At 54.4% G+C, this 19,773-nt stretch overlaps 1 protein-coding gene across 1 annotated transcript; it reads right to left on the reverse strand.

Annotated features, from left to right (window-relative positions):
• Positions 1-291: 291 nt before the first annotated feature.
• sardh (sarcosine dehydrogenase) lies at positions 292-18,750 on the reverse strand. The gene is made up of 21 exons (XM_042337598.1): positions 18,408-18,750; positions 16,747-17,089; positions 16,482-16,660; positions 16,007-16,186; positions 15,439-15,562; positions 13,819-13,919; positions 13,289-13,393; positions 12,940-13,069; positions 12,336-12,422; positions 12,015-12,105; positions 11,727-11,868; positions 10,880-10,963; positions 10,274-10,387; positions 9,594-9,732; positions 9,201-9,314; positions 7,532-7,679; positions 6,707-6,800; positions 6,031-6,193; positions 4,809-4,977; positions 3,457-3,592; positions 292-3,215 (listed from the first exon to the last, which is right to left on the reverse strand). The coding sequence occupies exons 2-21, from the start codon at positions 17,075-17,077 to the stop codon at positions 3,090-3,092; spliced, it is 2,757 nt and encodes a 918-aa protein (XP_042193532.1). The 5' UTR covers positions 17,078-17,089; positions 18,408-18,750; the 3' UTR covers positions 292-3,089.
• Positions 18,751-19,773: the final 1,023 nt, after the last annotated feature.

Consider the following 19,773-nt stretch of genomic DNA (forward strand, 5'->3'; position numbering starts at 1 on the left):
TTTTACTAATCATTCCAACATTCGCAAGCTTCATACAGAACCAGAGAACAGGGAGTGAGCTACAGGCTTGGAGTCTAATCCCAGGGTTTGGAGGTGGGTGGGGAGGGTGGGGGTGTATATAGAATAATGTGTCCCTGGGAAGTGAGTTACAAAATGGAAATTAAACCAGAGGTATGGGGAGAGAAGATTATATGCAACCAGGTATACACACGCATTCACTGAGCCAGTTACACATACACATACACTGCCAGACATTGCCTGGAACATGGAATAAATAAAATCACAATATTATTGTAGTTAAAAGCAGGGTTTATTACATTAATGGGTGTTTATTACATCACTGGGTGTTTATCACATTACCGGGTGTTTTATAACACTGGTTTGGTTTGGGCTGCCATTCAAAAGGGAATGTGTAGTCAATCCATAGTCAGAGGAGGCGTGTGTGACACACCACTGTGACATGGGACCCAGAGGAGGCATGTAACACACAGTGTCTGGTCTCTGACCACTGACTTTCTCCGCACCAGGAGTCTGCGTGAGTCTGACCTGCTAAGATTCCAGGATCCCTGATAACAACAAGAAGATTACACTTGTATAGCGCCTTTCACGTTGGGAGGACCTCAAACCTCATGGAGCAGAGCTCCTCACAGAGCAGTGTGTCAGGACAGTGACTGCAAGAGGCAGTAGGTGATCTGCGTGGAGTAACATATCCAGCCTGGTCACGACAGAACAGCCTCAGCCATGGAGAGAGGGGACAGTGGAGATTGGCTGTGATGAGGCTGATTATGTGTCAGCTTGGCGTGGTGGTAGCACTCTCGCCTCAAGAGTCAGAAGATCATGGGTTCAAGCCCCCACGTCAGAATTTGGAATCACATAGTCTAAGTTAACGCCCCAATGCAGTGCTGGGGAGGGGAGCCCTGCATTGTTGGTCATGTCTGCCTTTGGATGAGACGTTAAACTTAGGTAACATCTCCTCGTTCAGGTGGACGTTAAAGATTCCACGGCGCTATTCGAAAAGAGAAGGAAGTTTCTCTCTCCCGGTGTCCTGGCTAAGAAATCCCCCCCCCCAAAAAAAAACCACGGCAGTCAATTGTATGCAGCAATATCCCACAAAGAGTCGTGGATTGAGTGACCACTTTTTTTTGAAGAGATTATTACTCTCAGAAAGCAATCCGCCAATCAACAAACAACCGGGTTCCTACTTACTGCGTGTGGAGTAAGGAAACTTGCCTAAGGTTTTGTCCAGCCCGAGAATCAAATCCAGGTGCTCAATCTTGCGAGGCAAGTGCTCTAACCACTATTTATTAGCTATGGGACACTGTAGCTATGAGCATCATTATTATTATTAGCTTCTCCGCTTATTAATGATCATTGTGTGGGAGGCTCGCCACACTCCAATCCCTTCCTGCTGCTTTTTGTTTCTGTTAAAGAGTTCAGAATAATATCTGAAAGTGCCTTGTTTCGAATCAGTGCCAAGAGGATGGAAATTGAGGATTATCAGGAGGGTGGAAGGCGGGGGATGGAAGACATGCAAGCATTGTTAGTGCATGGAATCCGTTATCACAAAAGGCACCAGATCTGAGGCTAACACCGTGTTTAAAGGGAAGTTGGATATACTGACATTTAAAAACAGGGAACAGAAAATAAGATTAGAGCCAAGAGCTCCAGTGTGGAGCGACCCCCAGCAAAGACACAATGGGGAAACAGCAGGGAATGGGATTAGAGTAGAGAGCTCCAGTGGGGAGCGACCCCCAGCAAAGACACAATGGGGAAACAGCAGGGAATGGGATTAGAGTAGAGAGCTCCAGTGGGGAGCGACCCCCAGCAAAGACACAATGGGGAAGCAGCAGGGATTGGGATTAGAGTGGAGAGCTCCAGTGTGGAGCGAGCTCCAGCACAGACAGAATGGTTGACTGGCCTCTTGTACTGTACTTTCTAGGATTCAAGGGGGATTCTGGAAGAGATCTCGGGGTGTTAACCGACTCGTCGCTCATTATGTCAAAACATTGTGAGGGCACGCAGGATGCTGGGCTACATTGCTTAATCAGTTGGATAAAGATCCCTAGACGTCAAATTCAACCTGTACAGCTCTGGTCAGGCCGCACATTGAATACTGCACACAGCTCTGGTCAAGGGGGCTGCCCAGGCCTAGAGGTGGTGCAGAGGAGAGCAACGAGGCTGTTCTCCAGTGTTAAGGGGAATGATCTATGAGCAGCGATTAGATAATTGCTGAGCTCTTCAGTCTTGAGAGAAGAGGAGGGTCATACATACATGTATGATACATACATACTATATATAATACATACACTTGACATAATACAGACCTGTGACGTACCATTACACATGGCATAACACACAATGGCACGACTTGTAACCCTGTAACACCCAACGTAAAACACAGTAACAACAAAATGGACCTTTCTAACACCAAACCTAGCGCATTGGCATTACATGCAGTCCTGTAAGACGCCGAGTAACTTGCAATGAAATTACATGCAGCCCCTGCACCAGACCTTGTAACAAACAATGTTATATCCCACGACCCGGCATTCACCTGCACCAGCCTCACGGTAACACATCACGTAACACACAAGACATTGTATAGGTTATAACCCTACTTCAGCGGCTTGGGACGTCCTCCCTATATGAAAGGTTAGATAAATACAATTTGTTATTGACAGACTGACCCGTTATTATATAAAGATCTTCCATTTCTGAATGAACAAATTACAGATGATTGTGTCCAAACCCGAGGCTGGAGAGGGATTTAGGGGCATGGACTCTCTGACGTCTCATTAAAGACAGAGTTCCCATGAAATCAGCACCTGATTTGGTGTAAACATTGAGTCGCTCCCTGGTCCTGAGTGGGAGAGACGGAAATCAGCACCCCATTCCCAGTCCCAGCTATTGGGACCCCATTCCCAGTCCCAGCTATTGGCGAGTCCCTAACCCTAACCTTAACTCTACACAAAACCAGGAGGGAGGGTTGGAATTAAACCTAATTAAACATCCGGACTTTAGCTGCTTCTGGCATTCCCGGATTCCGGATCCCGGAGCAGGAACAGGCCAGGATGGCTTCCTGCTCAGCCTCAGTAAATCCCCTTCACTCGCTTGTTGCTGGGGTCGAAGGGAGACTTGAGATGGGCTTGTGCCGGGTACCGGACCCCCATCCTCTCCAAAGAGTATTCCCCACTCCGAACATAGTCAGGCGTCACCTGGAGAGAAAGCATAGTGTGTGGAGGGGGTGGGGGGTTACGAGAGGCTGCACACACTCCCAACTCCCCCCACATATTCCCCCCCACCCTGCACACACACACACATACACACACATTCACTCCTGCACACACTCACACACATGGGTGCAGTGCAGGAGTGTGGGGTGGGGCAGTGAGAGCGGGGAGAGTGTGGGGTGGGGCAGTGAGAGCGGGGAGAGTGTGGGGTTGGGGCTGGACTCACCACTCCACACTGAGGGTTGCTGATGTATCCGTAACCCAGCGTCTTATCCAGAGCGAAGGCGAAGTCTGCCCTGCGGAGGTGACCCACAGCCTGGCCGTTCCTCCAGATTCCCTCCAGCCCGAACATCGGCACCTTCCTGCACAACCGGTCCCGACAGGTTACCCCATGCCACAGTCAGGTTAGCCCTGGCCTCAACCCCGCACTGCCCCAACCCCACACTGCCCCAATCCCACACTGCCCCAACCCCACACTGCCCCAACCCTGCCCCCATACTGCCCCGCCCGTTAGAAAAGGTTGATTTTAATATAGTTTGTAAAAAGAGCAATAGAAGAATTAATAGTGTGTATATCAATACCCATATATGCATGGCGGTAGGAAACAGGGGAGAAAGAAACTGTTTTACTAACATTTTAGGAATTGGCAGAATAAACCATCCTGGTTCTGAAAAGCCAACGGTCAGTCAGTTGTGATGGTGAGAGAAGGCATAGAACAAGCTTCAAGAAGGGCCCAAGAAATTGGGCTCATTCCATGAGCTCACCTAAGTAAAGCTGCTCAGTATTCTGTGAACATATGCTGATCACGTTAAATGTTTCTACCAGACAGAGACAGGCTCCGGCCTTGGAAGGGAAAAGCACGATGTCCTGTGTTGATAATGAGCAAGCTGCTTTGCCTCAAAAGGGTCTGCTTATCTAGAAGATATGGGTGCAAAGATGTGCAAGGGTCGAGTACGTTGTGTACGTTCTAAGATGCTTGACTGGAGAAGAAGGGGGGAAGATCCTTAGGTGGAAAAAAGTGTAACTATCCTGACTTTAGGCAAATAAGGCAGCAGATCCAGCAGGACAAAGAGGACAGCCACACCAGAGAAGGTGTGCTGAAACCATCGCAACTGACTGACTGCTCCAAAACTGGTAGTATATGTTCTGTTACTTGTCGTGGCAGTATTATTTTACTAGTTTTGTATGTGTTACTTTGATTGATAAATCTCTATTACACCTTAATTGGATTGTCGGGTCATTATTTGAACCTTGGGACCGGAAATCCCAACACCCCCACACTGGCCCGGCCCCCACTTTGCCCCAAACCTGCCTCCACACTGCCCCAACCTCGCCCCCATACTGCCCCAACCCCCCACATTGCCCCGCCCTGCCCCCACTTTGCCCCACTCCACTGCCCCATCCCTGCACTGCTCTGCCCCACAGGGCCCTTCCTACAAAGCCCTGCTGTGGTCGGGTGGTCCTGCAGTTATAGACCCCCCCCCCGCCGCCCCCCCAAACCCTACCCAGATCCTCCCGTTGCCCAGTCCCCTCCCCCACCCAGTAACCCCCCCCCCCCACTTGATCCCCCATACTCACTCGTCGATGGTGAAGCACACAAGCCGCTTGTACAGCCCCGACTCTCGCTGCCTCTGTAGCGCCTCGCGGCCCAGGAACGGCGTCGGGGACTTCAGTTTACAGGTGAAGGCCAGCCCTGCCTCCAGCGGCGTATCGTCAGAGCGAAGGTCAGCGTGCCAGTGTCGGTACCCTGTAACCCAGCACAGCCCGTCACTGCCCCCCACACAGCACAGCCCGCCACTGACCCCCGTACAGCCCAGTCCGCCACTGACCCCCACACAGCACAGCCTGTCACTGCCCCCCACACAGCACAGCCCGCCACTGACCCCCACACAGCCCAGTCCGCCACTGACCCCCACACAGCACAGCCTGTCACTGACCCCCACACAGCACAGCCCGTCACTGCCCCCCACACAGCACAGCCCGCCACTGACCCCACACAGCACAGCCCGTCACTGCCCCCCACACAGCACAGCCCGCCACTGACCCCCACACAGCACAGCCCGCCACTGACCCCCACACAGCACAGCCCGTCACTGCCCCCCACACAGCACAGCCCGTCACTGCCCCCCACACAGCACAGCTCGCCACTGACCCCCGTACAGCCCAGTCCGCCACTGACCCCCACACAGCACAGCCTGTCACTGACCCCCACACAGCACAGCCCGTCACTGACCCCCACACAGCACAGCCTGTCATTGACCCCCACACAGCACAGCCCGTCACTGCCCCCCACACAGCACAGCCCGTCACTGACCCCCACACAGCACAGCCGGTCACTACACCCCACACAGCGCAGCCCGCCACTGCCCCCCACACAGCACAGCCCATTACTGCCCACTCTCCCCAACCGGCCTCACACTCACCCCCATAGACACCTTATCACACACACACACACACACACATATATATTTTAATATAGACTCACACACATCTCACATACAATCTCACAGACTCTTTCACATATACTCACAGACTCACACACAAACACGTACACTCACATGCACATATACACTCACATACTCGCCCGCAGACAAATACACACACGTACAGGCACATACACTCACATACTCACACACAGACACTCTCATTCACTGGGACGGACACACAGACAGACACTATCAGATGGTGTCTGGTGGCCGCATGCCTTTCAGTGCAGGCTGCTGGCTGTATGTAGGGACAGGAAGCCTCACACTTTCATACTCGCTCACTCACTCGCTCACTCGCTCACTCACAGTCTTACCTTTCTCTATGCTGAGGGAGTCGATGGCCCTGTAACCAGCGTTCACGATGCCGTGCTTGGCGCCCGCCTCCATCACTGCGCGGTACACCGGTACGCAGGCTTCCCGGGGAATGTGCAACTCCCAACCCAGTTCCCCCACAAAGGACAGCCTCATAGCTCGCACCTGGGGGAGACACAGCACCATTACTCACTCATCACACTCACAAATGCTCGCACACACCCACACACAGGCTCGCTCACCCACACACAGGCTCGCTCACTCACACACAGGCTCGCTCACCCACACACAGGCTCGCTCACCCACACACAGGCTCGCTCACACACACGCTCACAAATTCTCACATACGCTCACTCACACACAGACACAGTCTCACATACTCATTCACAAACACTCATTTATTCACGAGCACACCCACACACACACACACACACACTTACACACTCTCTCACTCACACGCTCTCACTGACACAGATACACAATCACCCACAGTGTGATATCAGCCCAAAGAACGATGTTGAGTTTGCTCACAGTGAGTTTCCCAGTGTAGAGATACAGGGTCGGGCTGACTCACTGTGTGACGGTGCAAGGTCAGTTTGCTAGTGTTTTCACAAAGTGGGTCCTGACCGACTGCCCAGACAGACGGTCACTCACCATGTGTCACCGTGTGTCACTCACCATGTGCCCGGCGGCTTTGACAAGCTGGTGTGTTGAGAAGGGAAAGGCCTCGTTGCTGAGATCAGTGTCGAGCACCTCCTGCAGCAGCTCCCGGCTGTCAATCAGAGCAGGCGGTCAGAGCCAGAAGCCTCCTCTTTCTGCCCTCACTCTCCCTCACCACAGGCCCTCGCCTCACCGTGCTGCACAGTGCAGTGACTGTGTGTTTCGCAGGCAAACTGTGCCCCAGTCAATCTGCGGCCACAACTTGCCACAACAACAACTTGCATTTATACAGAGCCCGTCACATGGAGCAGCGTCTCGGGGCGCTTAACAGTGGTGGAGCCTGATCCTGAGCTGGGGGGGGGGTGTTGGAGAGGGTGGAGGTGATCCTAAGCACTATAGAAGAGGAAGGTCTTCAGACTTGATCTGAAAATGGGTGTAGGAGGGGGCAAGGCAGAGGGATTGAGGGAGAGAGTTCCAGAGTTTCAGGTTGAAAGCATGGCCGTCGTTGGTGGAGCGGAGGGGATGAGTGACAAGGAGGAAGCTGGAGCCAGCGGAGTGGAGGCGGTGGGTGGTGGACTGGGGTGGGGTGGGGTTTAAGCAGGTTGGAGAGGTAGGGAGGTTCCAGGACATGAAGGGATTTATAGACGAGTGAGAGGATCTTGAAATCGATCCATTCTGTGATAGGGAGCCAGTGGAGCCTGGCGAGGACTGGGGTGTGATGGGCTACAGACATTAACAGCCATGGGGGATGGTGGGGGGTGGGGGTGAACATTAACTGATGTGCAGAGTCAGGCTGCTGGGCGTTTCTCCCATGCTCTGTGCCCTGTGATGAAGGCCTCTTACCTCTTGGGTCCCTGGATGCTGATCATGCCCAGCTCCTCGGAGAAGTCAATCAGCCGGCAGTTATACCCTCTGTCCTGCAGAACACTGGTAATGTGCGACCAGCTGTGCTGGGCCACTGCCCCTCCCACTGCCAGGTAATACCCATCACCTGCACAGATCAAAGACGCCAGAAAAATAATCCTCGCATTTGATATAGCGCCTTATCATGTCGTCAATTATCGTGTCTCCTGTCTCAGCTAACCTCATTTGGGGGCCAGGCTCGGGCTATGGGTAGTCTTAAGGTTCAGCAAATCGATGATAGGCAAACAAAATAATAATAATAATCCTCGCATTTAATATAGCACCTTATCGCGTCATCGAGACATCTCAAAGCTCTTCACAGGATGCACTGTAAAGTGGAGTGACTGTGTATTTTTGTGGGTGAAACCGGCAGCCAGTTTGCGCGCATCAACGTCCCACAAACAACGAGTGAGCGACCAATTTTATTTAGTGGATTGTTGGCCAGGACGTCAGGAGAGAGAGAGAGAGAGACGCCCTTCTATTTTCGAACAGCGCCACGGGATCTTTTAACGTCCACCTGAACAGGCAGACGGGAACCTCGGTTTAACATCTCATCCGAAGGACGGCACCTCCGACAGTGCAGTGCGTCCCCAGCATCGCATTGGAGCGTCAGCTTAGACTATGTGATTCCAAGTCCTGATGCTGGGCTTGAACTCACAACCATCTGACTCGGGAGGTGAGAGAGATACCACTGAGCCAGGGTGCCAGACTCCCTCGCCGTCTCGCCAGGACAAAGTGAGGACCGCGCAGGGGCCTGTCACCGTGTTACTCAGTCTCTCAATGTCGGTGTAACCAGATTACTGGGGGCTAATGGATCTTTAAGAGATGAAAAAGTGAAAGCCAGCCCATTAACTGCGCAGTGGCCTTAGGCCTTCCAGGCGAGAGGCAGCTCAATCGAGTTAGCGTAAGCCCAGCCAGTCCATCACCGGCTGATAACGGAGGCCGTCTTTCTGCCTTAACACAATCAAATCAAATCACTTTTCAGTCTGACCTTCTCCGCCGCCCGGACCCATCTATTACCTGTTCTGCTCATGAGGCCCTGGCTCTCAAGTCCTTAAACAGGCCTCGCCAGGGGAAGTGGGCCTCTCGCTCCCGCTCTGAGCCCCACACATACTGCGTTTACGTGTCATTTAATAGTAATAAATGATCCTTACGTTTGTTGTGGCGCCTTATCACGTCGGGAGGACATCTTCACAGGATGTACTCTAAAGCATAGTGACTGTGTATACATTGGTCACTCACTCCATGGGTGTTTGCGTTTCGCCCACAAAATACAGTCACTACACTTTTTTTACGGTATATGCTGGGAAGCGCTTTGAGACGTCTCAATAATGTGAGAAACGCAAGAATTATTATTTCGTTTGCCGATCATTGGTTTGCTGAACTTAAGACCACCCGCACCTCAGGCCTGCCCTCCACACTGTACCCACCCCCACCAGCTTAACCACCCCCACCACCCTTCCAGCGCCCACTGGAAGGTCAGCCAAGCAGGAGACACTTGGGTTATTAATGGGCAACACTGAAATGGCGGGCTCTGTCCTGTCTCCCACTGCTCGCTGCTCAGTATATGCCTTTGAGTGTGTGACCGATTCCGTGGCTTGATAATTACCTTGGAAGGCGGGGGCCAGTGCCGAGGGCTGTGCCGGGGGCTGGAGGCGGCTGACAGTCAGATCACACTCTGTGCCGCCCCGGCTGTTCAGCATACACGTGTACACCGTGGAACCTAGACACACACACGCACACCAACCCGGTTACTGGCATCACCAGCACACTATCACCCCCCACCTCACCCAAAGCCCCAAACCCCCATTCTGTAACCCCAGACCCCATTCTCACCATCCCCCACCCCCGGCTCCTTGCCACCCCCCACTCCTCCCACCCCCAGACCCAAACACTACAGCCAGCACGCAAAGCCCAGGCCCAGAAACCTCATTTCCCCCACCATTCCCCCCACATTTCCCCTCCATTTCCCCCCCGCCCCGAATTGAGACTCAGTCATTACCTAGAGACTTGCTTACATCGGCAGTAAACAACCAATCGGCCGCTGCCTTGGCATCCGGTCCGACCAGGTAGAATTTCCCGAAATACGACATGTCAAAGACAGCGACAGCCTCGCGGCAGCTCAGGCACTCAGCCCCGACCTGTGACGCAGAGCACACGTCATGTCACATCACATAACATCTTCTCGCTACACACACACACACATGCGCACACACGCGCACACACACACACGCACACGATGGGCTGATCTGCCGAGCTCTGTGCAGAACGTGCCTGTGTAAATGGTAACGATTTTTACACCGGGTTATTCAGTCTGGCGCCGAGAGTGTGTCCTGAAGCCAAGTCCGTGACGTCGTTTATCAGGGATTAGAACACTTAAAATCCCAAACATAAAAAGGGTTTTACGGCACCAGCGCAGACATGATGGGGGAAGAGAGCAGGGGGAATGGGATTAGAGTAGAGTGCTCCAACTGAGTCGCTGTGCAATGCAGTGGGAGGCAAACAGTGTGGAGGTATTTACATCCAAATCCTTCCACAGCCCCACTCTACCTCCATCGTGGAGTCACTCCAACTTGCCTCCCTCCTACTCCCACAATCAATCACCCCGTCCCGTGCAGTTTGTGTGTGTGTGTGTGTGGGGGGGTGGGGGGCGCGGAGGGTGCAGTGGTGAATGATGCTCACCTTGTGGTGGTGGGCTGGGAACTTGAAGGTGTACTCCGCATTGAGCAGCTGTTTGTACTGATAGTCCTTGTGCTGACTGTAGCCATAATTACCGTAGTAATCGTAATCTAAAATCTGAGACACACATCGTTTCACCAACCACTGCAGCCACCCCCCCACCCACCCCCTGCTGCCTCCTCACTCCCCCACACACGAGAGTGAACTGAGAGCGGGAGGGGGAGAGACTGAGGGCCTGAGTGGGAGGAGAGTGAGCAGGGGGAGAGAGAGAGAGAGAGAGAGAGAGAGCGGGGGAGAGAGGGAGCGGGAGTGTGATGGAGTGGGGTGGCAAGAGAGCGGGTAGAGAGGAATAGGGTATTTACATTCAAATCCCTCCACAGCCCCACTCTACCTCCATCCTGGAGTCACTCCAACGTGAACCCCCCCCACCCCCCGCCCGCGCTCCCCCCCACATTCAACCCCAACGGGTCACATATTTAACTTTTCGACTGCGCTTTCCTTTGGAAACCCTCCACCGCGCCCCACCCCCCAGCGCCCCCCGACCGCGCCCCCCCCCCCACCCGGATCAGGTAGCGGGAGGGTTGTTGTGGCTCTCTCGCTGCTACTCACCGGCACGGTCTGGTCTGTGTTAAACCAGCCGGGCCGTTCCCAACCGTGACGCTCCTGGTACACGCAGCCACACCGCAGCAGCTCCTGCAACCACACAGCACATCCCTTACACACCCCGCTCCCCTCAAATACCCCACACCTTATATACTGCAGTGGGGAGAGCTCAGAAACACAGTAAGAATAACCCCCACCCTCTCCTCCCGCTGTCGTTCCCTTCCCCGCCCCCTCCCCCCACCCCCTCCCCTTCGCCCCCACAGCTGTTTTCAGTCGAGACGTTTGAAACGCAATTAAAGTTTAATTTCACTTCATGTCACATTTACCCACAGGCTGCGGTGGGGTCGCTGACCGGCTCCTCGTGCTTCACTTCCCTGCTGTCATCAATCCAGCAGCTTTACGTTACAGTAACGTGGGACTGCAGCGATGCAGCTCCCAACGCAACCCGCAACACTGTCGCCCCCAACACAACCCCGCAGCAATGCAGCGCCCAACTCAATCAGCCGGCAAAGCGGCTCGTGGGGCAACCCGCAACAATGCAGCCGCCAACCCAACCCCGCGGAGGTGCGGCCGCCAACCCAACCCTGCAGCGATGCAGATGCCAGCACAGCCCTGCAGCAGTACAGCTTCCCACACAACCACGCGACAACGCAGCCGCCAACCCAACTCTGCAGCAATGCAGCCGCCAACCCAACCCTGCAGCAATGCAGCTGCCAACGCAGCCCATAACACCGCATCAATCCATTGCAACCCTGCAGCAATCAACAACACATTCAACACCGCAGTTCCACAGCTCCCAAACCGCACCGCACTGCAGATGTGTTGCAGCGAGGGTGGGCGTGGAGGCACTGACCTGGTGCAGAGGGTCTTGCCGCATGTTCCTGCCTGCCAGCGGCTCATCGTGCGGGAAAACGACAGAGTAATTCTTGGCGTAAGACTCGTGACTTCGCTCCCGGATCCAGCGGTTGTTTTGTGTCAGTGAGTGGTGGAACCTCCTGGGAGAGGATGGGTTAAAGGCATCAGAGACCAGTTCACAGCAAATCAACACAGTGGGGGTGGGTGGGGATATGGGGGAGGGGGTCGGAGGAGTGTAAGTGCCGGCGGGAGTGGGGGGACGAGGATGGGGGTTGTGCTGTGTCACCTGATGTCATATCCAAACATGTCCTTCTCTGGGGAGCCGTGAATGATCCAGTGAGCCAACTCCTTCCCACAGCCTCCGCCCAGCATCATTCCTCGGGGAGACAAGAGAGGTTCACACTCCCACCCGCAACACCCCATCCACCCACTCAGGGTCCTCGATCGCCCGATCTTCCCAATTCCAACCCCCTCCCACCAACCCCAGTTCCTCGTCCTTCCCCCAGCACCGCTCCCCCTCACCGGTCTCTCACTGCCCCCCACCCCCCCCACCCCCGGTCCCTCACTGGCCCCCCCAGCCCCTCGTCGGCCCCCCCCAGCCCCTCACCGGCGCTGTTGAAGCCACAGCCCAGGAAGAAGCCTCTCAGTTCGGGCGCCTCCCCCATCAGTGGCTTGTGGTCAGCAGTGAAGGCCTCTGGAAGAGAGACAGGAAAGGGGTCAGTGATGGAGCGGACAGACAGACAGACAGAGCCGACAGCTAACAACAACTTACAGTTACCCACTTGCGGTGATCAATTAAGTAATCAATGAGACAAAAGGGATAATAATAATAATAATCCTTGTGTGTGATATAGCGGCTTATCGCGTCGTTGTTACGTCTTAAAGCACTAAAGGATATACTTTACTGTAAAGTGGATTGACTGTGTATTTTCTGGACGAATGCTGACTTTATTAACAAGTACCCGCCAACAATATCCGCACAAAATCACTCACTTCACCGCTCTGTGTGGGGACGCTGCTGTGCGCAATTGGCTGCCCACAAAACATACAGTCAATTCACTTTACAGTCTATTCTGTGAAGCGCTTTGAGACGTCTCAGTGATGTAATAAGGCGTTATATCAAATGCAAGGATTATTATTATTATTACTAACGCCTCCCCCCCACCCACCCCCATTTGGAAGCCCAGTGATCCTCGGGGGCTGGGGCTGACCTGGGCCACACACAGTGGACTTGACCCCTGCGGTCTCCAACGCAGGGACCCGGTTGATGGCTCCTTCGATGTGCTGCGTAAACACGTCCCAGTCCAGGTCAAAGAGGCTGAAGGCAAAGGAGTCCGAGACCTGACACGCAGAGAGGAGAGAGGTAAACAACACACCAGCTTAGTAACCCCCCCCCCCACTACGCCACCTACACACAGTGCACCACCCCCATATACACACACACACACGTGCACACACACTGCCCCCGTACACACACACAAGCCCCCGCATACGCCACCCCCCACCCTCACCCCCCGCCACACAAACACACAGAGAGCCCCCTTCGGACTGAGATCTCACCTCTTCCCAAAAGATGGGGTTTGCCTCGTAACCGCCGACAGACAGAGCGTCGCCCTGGAGCCTCAGGTAGATGGACGTATCGTGGTCTCGCACATTCGGCATGTTCTGTCACCAGAGACCAGCCCGTCACCCACACACATCCTGTCACCCAACCCCTCCCGTCATCCCTGTCAGCCCCCGCCTGCCACCCACGCGCCCATACCCCCTACCGCCTGTCATTTCGCCACACTCATTAATCCCTCCACCTCCCACATATCTTTCCATCTCCCTTAACAGTCCACCTCACTCTACCTCTCCAGCACTCTCACACGCTCTGTGCGATGAAAACATTTCCCGATCTCACTGCTAAACGAATGAACATTCACATCGCCTCCCCTGGGTCTAATAATAATCCTTGCATCTGATAGAGAGCCTTATCGCCTCGTTGAGACGTCTCAAAGCGCTTCACAGGATATATTGCAAAGTGGATTGACTGTGCATTTTATGGCTGAAACACGGCAGCCAATTGCACACAGCAGAGTCCCACGTACCTGGATTCCCTCGATGTGCTCTGTCACTATGTAAGCGTGATGCATGGCGATGAGAGGCACACTGACCCCAGCCATGGCACCCAGCTTCTGGGCCCACACACCTGAAGGCAACACAACAGCAGCGCAAGTGAGCACCAGAACATTCGGAATGCTTTTCGCCCAGAAATTCACTTTACACTATATTCTGCGAAGCGCTTTAATCCTTGCGTTTGATGCAGCGCCTTATCACCTCTTCGCGACATCATTAGCGTTAGCATTATTAGCCATAAGCTGGCGCGGAATTTTTGGAATGGTCTTCGTTTCTTTCCAAATGGAAAAGTCTCAGCGTTGGGAAATATGTCCTTTTGTAGCCTGGGTGGCGCTGCTGTCTGGTGGACGCCATCTGTTACTGCAGACTGAAAACGTCTGGGGTTCGAGAAATACTTCAGGAAAATCTGCCCCCTCACTTTATTCCAGCAGAACAATAACCAAGGTTCCTGGTAGTGTGGGAACGGGAGTACTGGGAGGGGGTGGGGGGAAACCCTAGTCACTACGCCAGGAGAGGTTAGAGGCAGGTTGGCAAGAGCCAGGGCTTTGGGAACCCCAGATTGTGCGATTATGTGGACTATCCAGCACGCTGCTCACTGAATGTCCAGCTTATACAGGGTTAACAAGGGACCCCGTGGGAAGAATTACAGGTTTCACAACCTCCTCATCAACAGCTTATAATAATAATAATCACATTTGATGCAGCGCCTACAGCATCAAAACATCTCAAAGTGCTTCACAAGGAACTATTGTGGAGTCCCTGTGGCTCAGTGGTTAGAGCACTCGCTTTGCAAGCGAGAGACCTGAGTTCAATTCCAGGCAGAGGGCGAAACCTTGGGCAAGTTTCCTTACTCCACACAGAGCCTAATAACAATCCCTCCAAAAACCAAAAACAAAAATAAAATTGGCATTTTCAATCTACGACTGTTTGCGGGACATTGCTGTGCGCAATTGGCTGCCGCGTTCGCCCACAAATTTACAGTCAATTCAGTTTACAGTGTGTTCTGTGAAGCGCTTTGGGACGTCCTCCCGACGTGAAAAGCGCTATATCAAATGCAAGGATTATTATTATTATTATTGCCTAACCTGTATTTTCGAGACAGGGTTTGGCATCCAATTTGCGCACGACAATGTCCCACAAATAGCCAAGGAGTGTAGAGACCAATTTTATTTGGGGGATTGTTGGCCAGGACATCGGGAGGGAGAAACTCGCTTTTCTTTTCAAATAGTGTCGAGGGATTTTTAACGTCTGCCTGAACTGGGGGGTGGGGGATTTCAGCCGGGTGTCTGACACATGTGGAAACCCATCACCATGCTCACGAATGTCCAACCCAAGCTGAGATTTCCACGCATCCCACCTACACATGGAAATTCTAGAGATAAATGAATGGGATGGAATGCAATCTCCGTCCCTGGAGGGAGACATGCTGCTTAACTAATTGCAGAGAGTATTAGGCGCAGGTTGGCGAGAGCCAAGGCTTGGGGACCCAACGAGACATTGTTGGGAGGCAGGACTGTGCTCTGTGCCACACTCACGCAGAATGTTAGCTACATGGGAAGGAAGTGTGTTTGTCTGAGCACTCACTCACTCACCTGCGCAGTTCACCACACACGGAGTCTGTATTGTGCCGTAAGGTGTCTCCACCCCACACACCCTCCTCACACCCAAATCATCCACCTTCACCTGAATCCCTGTCACTGGGCAGCTCTCAATCACCTGAGCAAACAGTGAACGGACACTGAAAACCGCAGGCACATCACAAGCAGCATCATCCAATAAACTGGGCTCAAACCTCCCTGCTACCCACTCGGTGAGTGTCAGTCACCCCCACCCCCCCAACCCCATCGCCCCTCGACATTCCCTTTCCCCCCCTTCCCCCTCTCCATCTCCTAGTAGACACTATCTAACATGTTGACAACATTCGCCACTCGCAGTGTGTGTCAGCTCCATAAACTGAACGCAGCCGAGGTCTCCGTGGTGGAGAAGACAGAGAGTGTGGGTGCGAGTGGGGATGGGGTGAGTGAGTGAGTGAGTGAGTGAGTGAGTGAGTGAGTGAGTGAGTGAGTGAGTGAGTGAGTGAGTGAGTGAGTGAGTGAGTGAGTGAGTGAGTGAGTGAGTGAGTGAGTGAGTGGGTGGGTGGTTGGGTGAGTGGGGACTCACCGTTGCCCCCCGAGCGGTTGCGGCCCGAGCCAGTGTGGAGCAGGTGCCGGCCGGGTCCATGGTGCCATCGGAGGGGACGTACAGGGTCCCGTACAGATCGTCCACGTTCATCAGCGGGTAAAGTGTTTTCGTCTCTGCCGGCGACAGCACGTGGGACTCGATCCCGTAAACCTTCCCCAACTGCGGAGAGAGAGAGTGTCACACAGACAGAGGGTCACACAGACAGAGGGTCACACAGACATAAAGAGCGTCGAAGACAGAACGTCACAGGCAGAGAGAGAATTACACAGAGAGAGTCACACACAGACAGAGAGAGTCACACACAGACAGAGTCACACACAGAGAGAGATACCCCTGCGCCCCCCTTTTCCTCCAGCCTCAGCCACACACAACGACCCTCCCACAAACCTCCCCTACCCCCAATCAACTCTCCCCGCAAGCTAACCCCCCCCTCCCCACCCACCCCCAGACGTACAGACATGAGGCGTTTATACTCATCCAGACGCTGTTGGTTAGAGGCGATGAAGAGGCCACCATTCTGGATCCAGCCGGTGTTTAAACCCGTCTCCACCTCCAGCTCCTCGCTCACCACCCGCTTGGTGTGGGCCAGCAGCTCGATCTCCACGTCACTGGGCCGTAACTGCCACAGCAGCCCTGAGAGAGACACAGCCACACGCTGAGACACAGACACACACAGACACTGACACACTGAGAGTGACACACACTGACCGTGTGCTTACCCGCTGTGTGCCAGGTGGTGCCTGCGGTCAGCAGGTCTCGCTCGAGCAGCACCACGTTGGTCAGCCCCAGTTTGGCCAAGTGGTAGAGGGTCTGGCAGCCCAGGCTGCCCCCGCCCACCACCACAGCGTCCACGCTGGCCGGCAGGGGTCGGCCGGGCCCTTTGGCGTCCTCCGCGGTGCTCTCCCGTTTCAGGGTCTTGCTGTACGGCACGCTCTTCTCCGTGGTCGTTGCTGGGCCAGTGGTCACGCGCCGCCCGCTGCGGCCCGACAGGAAGCTTTCGGCGCGCTTGCAGAACGTCCATATTCGGAGTGTCGCAGGCAGGTACGCCATGGTGATCTAGCACTACACACACACACACGAGACAACAACAACAACAGATTACGTTCACACACAGCCTTTCAGATCGTGGAGGGGACGTCCCAAGGCGCTGGACGGTCAGAGAGTCGGTCCCGAGCTGGAGGTTGGGATCAGGAAGGCGGTGGAGGTAGAGAGGAGGAGAGTGACCGAAGGCGCAGGCGTAGAGGAGGGCCTTGAGACGGCCCTTGAAGGAGTCGAGGCTGGGGGTGAGGCGAAGAGACCACGGGATAGCGTTCACCGCGAAGAACAATTGCCCGTGTGTGTTTGTAGGCAAACGCGGCAGCTCTAGCGCGTCAGCGTGGATGAGCGTGGCAATGAGTGTCAGTAAGTGAGGGTAGAGGTCAAGGATGGCGTGTGTCAGTGCGAACGTGAGTGGGTGATGCCTAACGAGTGTGTCAGGCAGCGAGTTAGAGGAGTGGCGAGTGTGTGCCCGCGTGTGTAACAAGCGGACAGTGAGCACCAGCGATCGAGCCAGAGCCGCCTGTACCCGGCTGAAGCCTGTCTGAATCACTGTTTCACGGGTCAGTGGCCTCGGGGAAAGTGAAAGGAAAACACTGCCACCCCCAAAACACACACTCACAACAAACTCTCCAAACCCAGGCAGCCCGCGTCGAGGTGTCTCCCGCACAGAGATGGGAAGCAACAACTATAGCGCCATCCACGCAGGGTACCATCTCAGAGCGCTTAACAGTGGCGGAGCCTGACTCTGAGCCGGGGGGGGGGTGCAAGGCAGAGGGGTTAAGGGAGTGTTCCAGAGTTTCGGGGAGTAGCGGTTGAAAGCGGGACCTCCGATGGTGGGGCGATGGGTGCGAGGGACGAGCAGGAGGCCGGTGCCAGTCGAGCAGAGGAGCCGGGTGGTGGACTGGGGAGTGAGGAGGTCGGAGAGGTAGGGAGGTGACAGAGAGTGAATGGATTTGAACACGAGCGTGAGGAGCCCTCAATTAGGGGAGGGTCCCTGAGCTCTTAACAGTTATTTAAAATTCCAGCAGTTGGTTACACTGGGCAGTGGCAGAGCCGGACAGCGTTAGATTCTGTGAACGTTTTACAGGACCCAACGAGGGGCTGCGGATACAGGTACTGATAATAACAATAATAATCCTTGCATTTGATGTAGCGCCTTACTTATCATGTCGTTGAGACGTCTCAAAGCGCCTCACAGCTGTTGTGGGTGAAAGGGAATGAGGGATCGAATTCCTCCAAACCTGGGAAATCCCTGAGCAACAGCGCTAGGACGTTGTGAGACAGCGGGGGGGGGGGTTGTGTGACACAGCCAGGTGCGTTACACGAAATGCGCTCTTCTTACCTGTGGCCGGTGTGGGCTCTGTGCTTTACTGTGGAGCCAGGACACAGGACACTGGGCTTCTCCAGTCCGGGGATGAAGTTGTGGGTTGTTCTGAGCTTTGCTTTGCTTTGCTCTCTCCTGTTCTTGTGGTGAGTGAGTGAGCGAGTGAGTTGGAGCGTGTATTTTGCTGGGATCTGGAGCGCCAGCAGCAGATGTGTTGTGTGTTGTGTGTGTGGAGGGAGAGGGGGAATAAAGCTGACGCAATGGCTCGGAGCAGGAGCTGAGAGGCCGGTCATCACAGGATAACTATATGGGAGGCCTCCTCACAGCCTCAACCCATTGGTTGTGTTTGGGGAAGATAAGGTAACAAGAGCCCCACCTCCCGAATATCCTGTTCTCTGGCTCTCTCTCACACACACACACAAAGCTGTTTACCCTGTGGACAGTGAGCTGTTAGCAGAGCTGTGTCTCCTCCCCACTCCCCACTCTGGGATGGTGGCCAAGTTTAGACAGACCGGTGAGGGAGGAGGCGATGGGGGTGAGGGGAGTGAACGAATGCGTGGAGGGTAGGACATTTCTTGACGTAGAAAGAGAAGAACGAGAAAGAGAGAGAGTTTCTCGATGGAGAGATGGGAGACGGAGAGGGATGGAGAGCGTGCTTTGTGCTGGGATCTCACCGTCGCAACCGCACAGGGAGTGTGGTGACTGTGGCAATGTGGTGGCTCCTCACTGGGACGGACAACAACAACTTGCATTTATATACCACCCTTCACTGGCGACAGCAACTCAAGACACACTGGGCCTGGCGATTTCCGTTGCTGTGTTTGGGCCAAAACGTTCGCCTCGCCCACCTGTCTGACGCCCCACCAACGCAGTCTTCTTCTGGTACATTGATGGCTGCGTTGGTGCTGCTTCCTGCTCCCCACTCCATCGTGGTGGACATGGCTCTCGACCGTATCCGTCCTATTTCCCGCACTTCTGCCCTCACCCCTTTCCCCTCCTCCCAGAACCGTGATAGGGTCCCCCTCGTGCTCACCTTCCACCCCACCAGCCTCTACGTTCAACGGGTAATCCTCCACCATTTCCTCCACCTCCAGCGCCATCCCACCACCAAACACATCTTTCCCTCCGCTCTCAGCATTCCAAAGGGACAGCTCCTCCGTGACTCCCTGATCCACCTCCTCCACCATCACTAACACCTGCTCTCCTCTCCCCCACCCCCCCTTCCCATGCCAGCGCAGGAGATGCCACATCTACTCATCCACCTCCTCCCATACCACTGTCCAGGGCACCAAACACTGCTTCCGGGTGAGACAGCAATTTAGATGGACTTCCACTAACCTAATATATGGTACTCGCTGCTCACAATGTGGTCTCCTCTACATCG

The sequence above is a fragment of the Callorhinchus milii genome, unplaced genomic scaffold (assembly GCF_018977255.1).
Source record: "Callorhinchus milii isolate IMCB2004 unplaced genomic scaffold, IMCB_Cmil_1.0 Scaffold8, whole genome shotgun sequence".
NCBI classification, from domain to species: domain Eukaryota; kingdom Metazoa; phylum Chordata; class Chondrichthyes; order Chimaeriformes; family Callorhinchidae; genus Callorhinchus; species Callorhinchus milii.